This window comes from Agelaius tricolor, unplaced genomic scaffold, assembly GCF_023055355.1.
Source record: "Agelaius tricolor isolate 1412-34295 unplaced genomic scaffold, bAgeTri1.0.p SCAF_30, whole genome shotgun sequence".
Classification (NCBI taxonomy): domain Eukaryota; kingdom Metazoa; phylum Chordata; class Aves; order Passeriformes; family Icteridae; genus Agelaius; species Agelaius tricolor.
This window is the reverse complement of record NW_027269290.1, coordinates 6,712,854-6,725,299: the sequence shown is the minus strand read 5'-3', so window position 1 is coordinate 6,725,299 and position 12,446 is coordinate 6,712,854. Positions and strand designations below refer to the sequence as shown.

The 12,446-nt window shown below is 50.3% G+C and overlaps 1 protein-coding gene across 2 annotated transcripts; it reads left to right on the top strand.

Annotated features, from left to right (window-relative positions):
* The first annotated feature begins 61 nt into the window (after positions 1-61).
* Positions 62-11,379, top strand: PHTF1 (putative homeodomain transcription factor 1). 2 transcript variants are annotated; one of them, XM_071449968.1, is made up of 18 exons: positions 62-212; positions 277-333; positions 409-478; positions 1,095-1,253; positions 1,588-1,747; positions 2,038-2,163; positions 2,965-3,124; positions 3,989-4,171; positions 4,252-4,329; positions 5,880-6,089; positions 6,408-6,536; positions 6,948-7,220; positions 7,750-7,881; positions 8,004-8,090; positions 8,495-8,650; positions 9,042-9,137; positions 9,701-9,826; positions 10,163-11,379. In XM_071449968.1, the coding sequence occupies exons 1-18, from the start codon at positions 174-176 to the stop codon at positions 10,181-10,183; spliced, it is 2,262 nt and encodes a 753-aa protein (XP_071306069.1). In that variant the 5' UTR covers positions 62-173; the 3' UTR covers positions 10,184-11,379. The 2 variants fall into 2 exon arrangements, with proteins under 2 accessions (XP_071306069.1, XP_071306068.1); XM_071449967.1 differs by having other exon boundaries at positions 277-478.
* The last annotated feature ends 1,067 nt before the right edge of the window (positions 11,380-12,446 follow it).

The following is a 12,446-nucleotide window of genomic DNA, read 5'->3' as shown; positions in this document are numbered from 1 at the left end:
GGGGGTCGGGGCGGCGCTCGGCGCTCGGCTGGCGCTGCCTGGGTGGGTGGGGAGGGGGGGCGGCAGGCGGAGCCAGTCGAGTGCCGGGCGGTTTCCAGGGTAACGGGAGCGGGGTCGGTGCCGGTACCGGGGTCGGTGCCGGTGCCGGGGCCGCGCCGCTCCCGCCGCTCCCCATGGCCTGTCGCGATGCCATTTCATGGTACCAGAAGAAGGTGAGTGCGGCGCGGGGCGGGCTGGCGCGGGCCCGGCCGTGCCCTCAGCCTCCTCTCCCCTCAGATCGGGGCCTACGACCAGCAGATATGGGAGAAGGCCGTGGAGCAGACCCAGATGAAGGTACCGGCGGCGGGGGCGGGGGGAGCGGGCCCCGCGCCCCTCTCCGCTAACTCGGCCGTGTGTTCCGCCCCGCAGGGCTTCAAGAACAAGCCGAAGAAAAAGGGGCACATCCAGCCCGATCTGATCGACGTGGACCTGATCAGCGGTGAGCGGTGCTGGCTCTGTTCGTTCCTCTCTGGGACAGGGATGGCACCAGGGAGCGCCTGGAGCTGGGTCAGAGCAGGGTTGCGTTGGATATCAGGAAAGGTTCCTCCCCCAGAGGGTGCTGGCGCGGCCCCCAGGCTGCCAGAGCTGCAGGAGAACACTGCCAGGGATGCCCAGGGTGGGATTGTTGGGGGTCTGTGCAGGGACTTGGCGATCTCTGTGGGCCCCTTCCAGCTCAGGACATTCCCTGGTTCTGTAGGTGCATCCCAGCTTTGTGCAGCGTGGGGAAGCAGAGCCTGCCCTGCTGCCAGGGGAGCCCCTGCTCCTCGTGGGCACTGAAACCCTGAGAGCAGAGCAGGAGCAGCTCGGGGTGGCTCTGCAGGAGTGGTTGGGTGGGCAGGAGTGGAAGGGTCAGAGGCAGAGCTGTGAGAGAAGACAAGGAACTGCTGTAGCTGTGTCTGCTGGGACTGTGTAGCTTTGAATGGTGCCTGAAACTGGGCTGCTGGCACCCCCTGCCCAGCCCTGTGGCAGGGCTGGGGCTGCCCAAAGGGGAAGTCCAGCAAGGGAGCTCTTGTGATTCACAGTTAATGATGGCTCATTTCCCCTTTAATTCCAAGGCTCTACCTTTGCCAAAGCCAAGCCTGAAATTCCCTGGACATCGCTGACGAGGAAGGGAATTGTGAGAGTGGTGTTTTTCCCCTTGTTCAGCCAGTGGTGGATACAGGTCACTTCCCAGCGCATTTTTATGTGGCTCTTGGTGCTCTACATTATGCAAGGTGAGGGAACAGGCTGTGCCCTAAACCTTCTCCTGCAAGGAATGTGACATCAAAGAATGGATGTGGCTCCTGGGGAAATGGGTTAGGGGTGGACCTGGCAGTGCTGGGGGAGTGGTTGGACTCAGAGGGCTTAGCCAAGCTTAGTGAGTCTATGATTTTGTAGTCCATAATCTGAAGTGTGAGGATCTTGTCTGGAACCTGCTTAACGTGCATTTCACAACGTGTGGCACTAGTAATTGCAGAAATTAAATAATAATACAACAAAGCAGAATAAAAACAAATAGTTGAGACAGACTCTTTAATTTTTGCCTTGGTGCCATTTCCCCCTTTGCAGTCGTAGCAGTGGTGCTGTACTTCATGGTGCCTGTTGTGAGTGCCAGTGAGGTGATGGGACCCCTGTGCCTTATGCTGCTGCTGGGGACAGTGCACTGCCAGATCGTGTCCACGCAGGTGAACAGAGCTGCAGGGAGCAACGGGCTCAGCCGGCGCCGCAGGTGAGCACCAGCAGAGGGCCCTGGGGGGCTCCCAGCTGGGCCTGGATCCAGCTTTCCTCCCTCGGGTTGCTGCAGCAAAGATTCCCTCCAGATTTTGTCCCTTGTGCCTTTCCCAGTGATGCTCTGACGTGCTGGGGGTATTGGCAGAATTTTGTATCTGGAAGTCAGTATTCTGCATGGCTTCAGAAAAACAGCATCCAAAAAGCTGCTCAAATCTCATTCAGATATTTTTTACAAGTCCTTAAAGTAGCTTCTTACACCAACTTCATTCTCCTTGTCTTAAAACTCAGGAAGTTACGCAAGGCTGTGGGTGTGGATGGGAACAGTTGGTGCTCCCCTGACAGAGCCAGCAAGGAGGAGCAGTCTGGCTCTGCAACTCTGCTGACCAATTTATCCAGTCTGCTCTTCCAGAGGAGGTACGTGGTCCCTGCTGGGTTTGTGCTGCTTGTGAGCAATTTGGCACCTGGAGAATGAAGGCACAGCATGTGCTGTCACTGACATCCCCACAGCCTGCCAGTCTTTTTTTGACTTAAAACTTTCATGGTAATGTGGGAAGCTGATTCCTCAGGAATATTTAGTATGTCCTTATTAGATCATATAAAATTAGCCTGTATAAAATTAGATCGTGTGAAACCAAGTGTGAGATGAACTGCAGAATGTGGTGGAGCTTATTTTTATTTATCAGCTAAGTGACCTTGTTTGAGTGAGTGCTCAGATTATATTGCTGTTTTAGGTGATTTCCAAAAGCAGTTGTGGCTTCTGGTTTGGACAGTTGACTCACTTTGGCACCTTCCTTCTCTAAAAGTAACTCAAGGAAAAGGAGGAGAGATTGTATGGGATAATATTTCATTGTTTTCTCCTGTTTTCCCAGGTGTTTTTCCTGGTGAGTTTCCAGTTCACAGATGCTTTCTCTTCATGAGGACTTTTTATCTTGTGAATTGCTCTTATTTCTTGTAAAATAAAAATAATGAAAAATTTCCCCTTGATTTAGAAGTTTTAGGATACTATTGGAGTTACAAAAGGCATGTTGAGTGAGGGTGAAGCAGATATAAATCTTTTTAACATACTCAGCACACAAAGCCTGTCAGCCAAAGAAAATTATTTATCCCTTAGGTGTCTTGTTTGATGCTGCACCTGTGTGACAAGGGAAGACCAGAATGTTTTACCCCAAAGAGTTTTTTGCTGATAAAAGCATTTAATTGTATTTTCTCTCCTAGGAATAGAAGAGTAAAGCTGGTAGCTGAGAAATGGACTGAGACAGAAAGTGCTGTGAGTGCTATGGGTGATGGCATCAAAGCCAGACAGGCCAGATCTGAGCACAGGCTGCTGCACTCCAAAGAGAAAAGTAAACTTTCTGATGGGGAGAAGAGCCACCAGGTACTGCCAGGGGAGATCCTTTGAAATCACAGTTTCAGTGTGTTCTTTGTGTGCCAGAAGTGGGTGGGTATTTAACTGTATGGTTTGGTCTAATACAAGATATTCCCTCCTTCTGCTGATCTTTGCCTGCATTAACCTAGAAACCCCTTTCTGCCTCTCACTGAGCAGCTGAAAAGGTGCTGGTACTTTCTTTTCATAATCATAGAATAGAATTCCAGAATAGTTTGGGTTGGAAGGAGTCTTAAAGCTCATTCCACCCCCTGCCATGGGTAGGGACAGCCTCCACCTTCTCTCCTTGAGAAGAGAGAAAGAGCTAAAGCATCGTAACCTCTGTTGAAAGCTTTGAAACATAAAGATTTTGGGAATTACTCTTGAGTTTCCTCTGGGCCAGTGGTGTGTCAACTCCACATGAAGAACTTGGAATAGATCCTGTGTGGAATTCTGTCATACTGTTCCATCCCACCTCCTCTCTGTGAAGGAGTTTGGGAGGGGCAGAGCTCGGTGCAGGGGCACAGCCTGGGATTTTGGGTTTGTTACCCCCCAGCTCGTGGATACATCTGGGCTTAAGGTGCTGGTAAGGCACAGCCAAGAGCTGCTGCTGCTGCTGCATCCTCCTCTCCCTGCCCTCCCCAGCTCCAAATCCACCCACCCAAAATTCTCTCTCATTACTTCTGGGACAAGACAAGAGCAGGGGGGAGGAGTTAAAATCTGTGAAGTCTCTGATGCCAACAGAATTCTGGTTCTGTGGGGATCATGTGCTGCCTCTGCAGGCATTGAGGGCTGTGCCAGGGGGGCAGCTCTGGCCCTGAGCCTTTGATGGGACTCAGGCTGGTCCTTGGCGTGGCCTTGGCTGTGCATTTGCAGGAGGATGGCACCACCAGGGACGGTGTTTCTGATGAGCTCTCGAGCGAGGAGGATGCCGAGGATGCCGAGGCCGTGGCACAGCGGCTCCTGCTGCGCCCCAGCATGGAGGGGGCTTCCAGTGACAACAGCTACGAGGAGAAGAAGAGGAGGCCTCTGCTTTCTCTCAACCAGGCTGTCTCACAGGTACCCAGGTGGGATTAGTGCTGTTCTCCACACCTTGTTTTGCTGTGGATAATGAGGTGGTTTTCCTTTGGTCTTGGCAGGTCAAGCAAGCCCTGAAAGCTGCCAGAGACTCTGACAGTGTTGTGGAGTCTGAACTGGAATCCACATTGTACAGGCAGGTATGGCTGTAAGGTCAGGAGAGGGAGCTTTCCCAGGCCTGACAGGGGTCACAGAATCAGAGAAAGGGGGGGGCTGGAAGGGACCCTAAAGCTCATCTCATTCCAACCCCCTCCACCAGAACAGACAGTTATGAAATGTTTGTGCTTCAGAATCCTCAGGTGCAAGGTGTGACCTCTTCCCTCCCTGCTGCTTGGCAGCCTTGGAAACCTTCACAGTGTTCACAGTCCTGATTGTGCTGCTTTGTTAAACAAAGCACAAACTAACAAACAAACAAATAACTAAGTAACTCTGTTGGCAGCAAAGGACAGTCCAAGCTGCCTCTAATTGCTCCTGCAATTGCTCTTGTGGTTGGGAGGCAGTGCTGTGCTTGCAGCTTTTAAGCTAATAAATTTTGATTTTAAAATCACAGACTATCCTGAGTTGGAAAGGACCCACAAGGATCAAGTCCAACTCCTGTAATGAAGGAATAAATCTCTTCTGTGAGAATATACTCAGTCACTTCATTACTTTGGATTTTTGCCCCTACCTGAAAATAAAATATAAATATGTGAATATCAAGTAATAAATATGGAGATATATAAATTAATACAAAACATAAATAAAATATTAAAACAGATTATGCAAAAGGCATAAAAAAGAACATTTTTGTATTAAAATGAGTACATCAGTTTTTATTTTGTAGGTTGGGAATGGATGTAGGGAATTAATGGGCTCTGTGTGGTATTTATATTATATATATTATAGATATAATTATATATATTATATATAAATAATTATATATATAATTTATATATATATAGATATAGATATAGATATTACATATATCTAGATATAGATATAGATATATATATTACATATATCTATTTATATATTATATATATCTGTCTGTGTTTCTGGTGTAGAAATGCTTTTTCTCCAAACATTGTCTTAAACCATTTCCACCATGTGGGTGCAACTGGGAGCACTCAAAGCTGTGGGAAGCTGGGGGAGAAGAGGAGGAGAAGGAGGAGGATGATGATGAGGAGGATGATGATGAGGAGGAGGATGATGAGGAGGAGGAGGATGACGATGAGGGGGAGGATGATGAGGAGGATGATGATGATGAGGAGGAGGATGAGGAGGAGGAAGATGATGAAGAGGATGACGATGAGGAGGAGGATGACGATGAGGGGGAGGATGACGAGGAGGAGGAGGCTGATGATGATGAGGAGGCTGACGATGAGGAGGAGGATGACGATGAGGAGGAGGATGACGATGAGGAGGAGGATGACGATGAGGGGGAGGATGATGAGGAGGATGACGATGATGAGGAGGATGACGATGAGGGGGAGGATGACGATAAGGAGGAGGATGATGAGGAGGAGGATGACGATGAGGGGGAGGATGACGATGAGGAGGAGGATGACGATAAGGAGGAGGATGATGATGAAGAGCATGACAATAAGGAGGAGGATGAGGAGGAGGATGATGATGATGAGGAGGATGCCGATGAGGGGGAGGTGCTGGTTGCCCAATCCCCGGTGGGGCTGTGCCCTTTGCCTTGCCGCAGGACCCCCGGGCGTGCCTGAGCGCGGCGCCGCGGAGCTGCGGTGGGAGCCGGCGGGACTCGGAGAGCACCCGGCAGGACTCGGAGACCGAGGACATGCTGTGGGACGATCTCCTGCACGGCCCCGAGTGCCGCTCCTCGGGCACCAGCGACAGCGAGGAGCGCTCCCGCAGGGACTCCCGCAGGGACCCCAAGGAGGACGTGTTCCAGCAGGTTGGTGATTCCCAGCCGGGAGCTGGGAGTGCTTCTCCCTCTTCCCCTGCCTTCCCAAGCGTGAGTGGCACACGAGGATGCTGTTGGTACAGGGTGAGCAGCCTGGATGAAGCCAGAGTCACACTGGAAATCTGAAATTATATCAGTGATTCATGGTCAAGTCTATCCCTCCCCTCTGCAGGGCTGCTTATCCCAAAACAAAGTATTTAACCCAAAATGGAATATCCCCCTCAATCCAAATGCGTTCTAGGCAAAGGTGTTACTTACAGCAGGACAGAAAGAGCTGAGCCAGCTTTTGCACTCCTCTCTCTTTTCTAGAACCATCTGTTTTGGCTGCAGAACACCAGCCCAGCGTCTGCCAAAGTGAGTGCTCTGATCTGGGAAGGGAATGACTGCAAGAAGGTGGACATGTCCGTGCTGGAGATCAGTGGGATCATCATGAGCAGGGTAAGGGGGCTGTGTGGCATTGCAGCCTGTCCCTGGCACTTCACAAAACAAGCACCAAAACCCCTGGAAATAGCTACACGTGCAAATATTAAGGGCAGTGTGACACTGGTCCCTCCCCAGCTTCAAAGATGGTCGTCCCACGTGTTCTTACTGAAAAATTGCCTCACCCCCAGTTTAGGAGGTCTCTTGAAGGCTGACAAGTGCTGATTATCTCTGATTGTCTCTGCAGGGTGCTGAAAGTGGGGGGTTGATTATTTGGCTGATTGGTTTTGGGTTTGGACTGAAAAGGGGGGGATTATTTTAGGCTCTGTCCTGTGAAGGGAAGGGGAACTGTCTGGTTGTCTGAGTTGGTGCTACCACAACAACAGGCAAACCCCAGGTAATCATCCCTTTTTTATTCCTGCTTGCCAGGTTAATGCCCACCAGCAAGGAGTGGGGTATCAAATGCTGGGGAACATCATCACCATCGGATTGGCCTTCCTGCCATTCCTCTACAGGCTGTTCCGCACGGATAACCTGGAGCAGCTCTGCTCCATCTCTCTGATGGAGCTTCTGCACATCTTCTGTGGAGCCCCTATCAGCACCCCTGTGCTCATCCTGTCTGCCATCAACTTTCTGGAAAGGCTGTGCTTAACCTGGATGTTTTTCTTCATGATGTGTGTTGCTGAGAGAACCTACAAGCAGGTGGGTTTGAAAGGTGCTGGTGCCTTTCAGGAACCTGGACAGCAGGAATAAAAATGGGATGATGACCTTAAAGCTCATCTCATCCCAGCCCTTGCCAAGGTCAGGGAGGGGGGTCTGGGAAGGTTCTTATTGATCAGTCACAAATTATACCTGTCAATAGCATTCCTGACTCCCATGTTCCCCCCTTACCTGTCCCCAAGGTCTTACTCTGTGCCTTCTCTGTTGCCCAGAGCAGCTGTGGCTGCCCCGTCCCTGGAAGTCTTCAAGGCCAGGTTGGACAGGGCTTGGAGCAACCTGGGAGAGTGGAAGGTGTCCCTGCCCATGGCAAGGGATGGAAAAAAATGAGCTTTAAGGTCCCTCCCAACACAAACCAATCTGGAATTCTATGAAAACATCTGCTGCTACAGGGGTTGAGCACTCAGGTCTCATGCTGAGCTTCCCCAGTGACTCTTTTTGCCAGGTGCCACTGAGAATCCCAAGCAGTCTGTTCTGTTTGACACTAATTTATGGTGCTGGCTTTACCTTGCAGAGGTTTTTGTTTGCCAAGCTCTTTAGTCACATCACATCTGCTCGGAAAGCCAGGAAATACGAAATCCCTCACTTCAGGCTCAAGAAGGTGGAGAACATCAAGATCTGGTTATCCCTTCGCTCCTACCTGAAGGTGAGTCCTGATCTGGGGTTTGGTTATTGCACAGTGCCAGTGCCAGTGGCAGTGCCAGCTGTTTGTGGTGAGTTTTGCCTGCACACCACACCCAGCCCTGACCCTGTTCCTTGTTCCTGCAGAGACGAGGCCCCCAGAGGTCTGTGGATGTTGTGGTGTCCTCAGTCTTCTTACTGGCTCTTTCAATTGCTTTTATCTGCTGTGCCCAGGTGAGATTTTAACCTTTGTGGTTTATAAAGTAGGAAAAACCCTCCCAAGTGCTGGAAGCTTTTCTTTCACCAGCCTGCAAAAGGCTTGGCTGAGACTGCCAGAGGGACAAGGAAAGGCACTTCATTGCCTGTTAGTTGGACAGAGGGAAGGGAGAGGAGGAACAAGGCTCCTTTTCTGAGCAGAAAGAAGAAAATATCCAATTCCAAGCAAAAGGCAGGTTAGAAATGAGATCTTTCCCTGTAACCCCATCTCAGGAGTGACTTACACTTCCTGGGAAGAGCTGTCAGTGGCTGTAGAGCACACAGGGCTGGGCAGAGGAGGAGCAAGGGCAGTGCTTGTGCACTTGTCCCAAGAACAGGCACTTAGTCAGTGACATTTGGTGCTTTGTTTTCTCCCCATACAGGTTCTTAAGGGTCACAAAACCTTTCTGAGTGCAGCTTACAACTGGGAGTTCCTGATGTGGGAGGCAGCACTGCTCCTCTTCCTGCTGCGTCTGGCATCTCTGGGCTCTGAGACCAACAAGAAATACAGCAACATTTCCATCCTGCTCACTGAGCAGGTAATTCCCTTCAGCTTGTTCTCCCCTGGGCTTTGTGCTTTGTTTGGATATAATTATTGTATTTCAAACCAGCTTAAATACTGGAATCAAACTTTAAAATGTAGAGATCAACCCTTGTGTTGGCCAGAAGGCAACAAAGCACTGGTCAGCATGGGAGGGATGAGCTGGTCCTGTTGGGCCAGACTCAAACTCCAAAGTTCTAGATTATTTTGGTCTCTGGGTTCATGTGTGTTAACCAAAACAATTGGAAAAGAATTATGTTATCAGTGCTAAATTCACTACCTCAGGAGTGACAGCAGACTGCAAAAAATGGCTCCAATTTCCCTTAGTTAGGAATCAGTTGGGGGCTGGTGCTGGAATATCAACCCCTGGCCTGTGGTGTCTGTCACAGATAAACTTATACCTGAAGATGGAGAAGAAGCCAAACAAGAAGGAGCAGCTCTCTCTGGTGAACAATGTGCTGAAACTGTCCACAAAGCTGCTGAAGGTGAGAAGCTCTGCCTGAATGGCTGGGTTTTCTGGCAGCAGGGAGTTATGGCAATGCCATGTGGCCCTGCCCTTCCCTTGGCTCTCTGACTGAGTGCTCACAAAGGGGATTTTTCAGTGCTGCTGCAGCTGTGACAGGAGAGGGAGCAACACAAGGCCACAGTGGGTAATTAGTGCTGGGAACTCTTGATGAGCAGTGGTTTAACTGAGAGGAGAGGCTGGGGTGAGCTCAGCTTCTCCTGCCTGTTCCAGTCTCATTTTCCTCCAGCAGCTCTGATGCTCCTCTCTGCCAGCAGCAGGGAGGGGTTTGGGAAGGGGTGAGCAGAGTCTGGGAGTCCCCAGATTGGGCTGGGTGATTCTGCAGCCTGGAGTGTCAGCTCTGGGGCAGCTGGGGTTGCTGCAGAGCCTCTGGATTCAGCAGGAGATGTCTCTGGAACACTGGAAATTCAGTCGAAGAAAGGACAGAGGCAGCCCAGACTGTTGGAGTGCCAGTGCTAAGCTGAAAGTCAGAGGATGAATTCTCTGTACTGGGGGTGCTAATGGAGCCTTGTCCTGTCACTGCAGGAATTGGATAGTCCATTCAGGCTGTATGGACTGACCATGAACCCACTGATCTACAACATCACACGGGTTGTCATCCTCTCTGCTGTCTCAGGAGTCATCAGTGACCTGCTGGGATTCAACATCAGAGTAAGTGTCCCTGTCCCAGGCAGCAGAACAGCTCTGGGCTCACCCCTGGGTTCACAGCCCTGAGAGCAGCCTGGGATTGCACTGGGGCCCAGACACCAGAACGTGCTGGGTGTGTCCCCACCTCCCTGAGCCAGGCTTGGGGGCAAGGACAGGGCTCACTTCAGTTTCAGTTCCCTGCAGGTGAAGCTGTGAGAATCCAGGGTTCCTCCCTTTATCCTCCTGTGGCTCATCCTGAAACTGGAGCTCACTGAGCAGAGCAGGATGGGCAGGAGACACAGAATTGGAGGTGAAGACCATTCCTGTTAGACTCAAACTCACTTTCTTGTCTCTTTGCAGTTATGGAAAATTAAACCATGAACTGGCAGAACATCAGCCCTGGGCATCTCCACCAGCCACCAGAGAAGAGAACCAGCAGAAAGAAGAAAACTGACAGAAATCTGTAATTCCAATTTTTAAACAGATTTCCCAGTGTATGCATCAGAAGTTTTCTTTCTGCTTTACTGCTCTACAACATCCAGAGTGAACTGTTCTCATCAGTGATGCCATCCCATGGCATGCACAGAAAAACTGGATTAATGGGGCCCAATGCTGGCAGCTGGCACTGAACCAGCAGGAGCTGGTGTGGGACATGAAGCACTAAAGCCATACAAGAGCTGCAGCTGGGGGGCACCAGTGGCTGTGGTTCTGTAAAACCTGGACCCTGGGCATGTGGAAGGAGGGACTCAGCCCTCCTGGCCCAGTCAGCCTTCCTGGGGCTGCACTGGAATATTCCAGGTGGGGAATCCTTTGCTGCACTGAGCTGGCTGTGCTGAAGAGCTTTTCTTTCCTGAAAGCTCTGTGTGCTCAAGGCTTTGCCTCCATCCTGAAGCTCCCCAGGATGCACCAGGTGAAATCCCCTTCCCTGCTGCCAGCCCAGCAGCACCCAAACCCTGCTGGGGGCTTGTGCTGCAAAGAAATGATTGAGGACAGTGGTTACAGGAGAAAAACCTTTAACACACACTACAGGCAAAGTGTTCATGAGCTGGAGAATGCTTTGCCACATCTGCTCCCTGGAATACTCAGCTCCATCCTGTCCTGGCTGTGACAGCAGCTCTGCTCCATGGTGGGAGCAGCTGGGGAGGAAATCTGGGGGGAAAAACCAGCTTTGACAAAGACTTCCTCAGGTTCATGTTCAGAAAGGTCATGGAGAGCAGGAAAACATTTGAAGGCTTCTGTAACATTACCCTTCACTGGCTCCAATGGCTTCTATTTATTAGTAGTGAAAAGAGCAAAAACTGAGGAGCTTCTCATTGCTTCACAGGAGGGTGAAATGGCAGAAGAATTTTTGGTAGTAAATTGTTTACAGCTATTTTATGTGCAAGGAAAAGTTGTGAGATGTAAAAGAGACATTTTTATATAGCAAAATGTGCAAATAAACCTCCAGGACAAGCACTTCATCATTGCCAACGGTTTCTACAGCACCTGATGATTTTTATACCATCTTTTTAAACATCTGTTACTGGAATGGGGGGTCAAGGAAACATCCAATAATAAATTGCATTTGTTTTCCAGAACAGCAGCATGTTTGTGGGTAAAACCTGGCTCACAGCCCTGAGGCCAACCGAGAGCCTGGTTTTGACAGTGCAGAACCAGCAGGTCATGAACTGGAGTTGGGTTTTAAGATCTTGGTAAAAATAATGAGTGATTTGCAGGTGTCTCTGCAGTCAGAACCTCGGGAGCCTGAGTGAAGGTGCTGTGCAATAGGCAAATATTTACAGCCAGCACATCCATCCATTGTGTGGCATTCCAAGGCCACGTGGATGCAGGAAGCACAGAGGAAGGTTTAGGGAAGGGGAAATCCCACCCAGGCAGGACTTGTGGTTCAGGTTTTGACTCTTCCAATGACGTTCTATTTTGTACATGTATGTGGTTTTGTTTTTCATTTATTTTTGCTTTTTTTTGCAGTTCTTTGTGCTGCAGGTGTTTGGTATTTGCTATGGGATGGCAGTAGGAAAATATTTTATCCCCTAATTTGCATATACAATAGAATATTTACATAATTACTCATTAATAATTATTCTTCAGTGCTCCATATGGGAGTAAGTGGGGTGGAGAATAATAGTAATAATATCAGAGGTGTTACTCCAATCCGGAGCACTATTTATGGGCTTTATGCACTATAAATAAAAGGAAGACAAATAATAGCGTCTGGTGCAGAAAATGCCACGCTGCCTGGAGGCAATTTTTAATTTATTTAATTTATTTAATTTATTTAATTCTAAAAGTCTGAACAGAAACAGTTCCTGTGTCAGAGCGAAGCAGCCACTTCACCGGACCTAAAACGCCACACGACAGGGGAGCGGGATCCAGGGCGGGGATGAAACCGCGCCGCGAATTCCCTGGAAAAGCAGAAATCCCAAAATCCCAGAAAATGTCATTCAGCACCCCCCTCCGGCAGGAGCCGGGTGGTGCCGCCCCGCGTCCCCCCCGCGCCCCCCATGGTATCTCCCGCCCCTCCAGCGTAGCGGGCCGCGCCCCCCGTGCGCGTCACGGCCGTGCCCGCCTGCGATTGGTGGATCCGCGACGCCTCGCGCGCAGCGGCCAATGGCGGCGCTGGGCCCGCCCGGAGCCAAGATGGCGG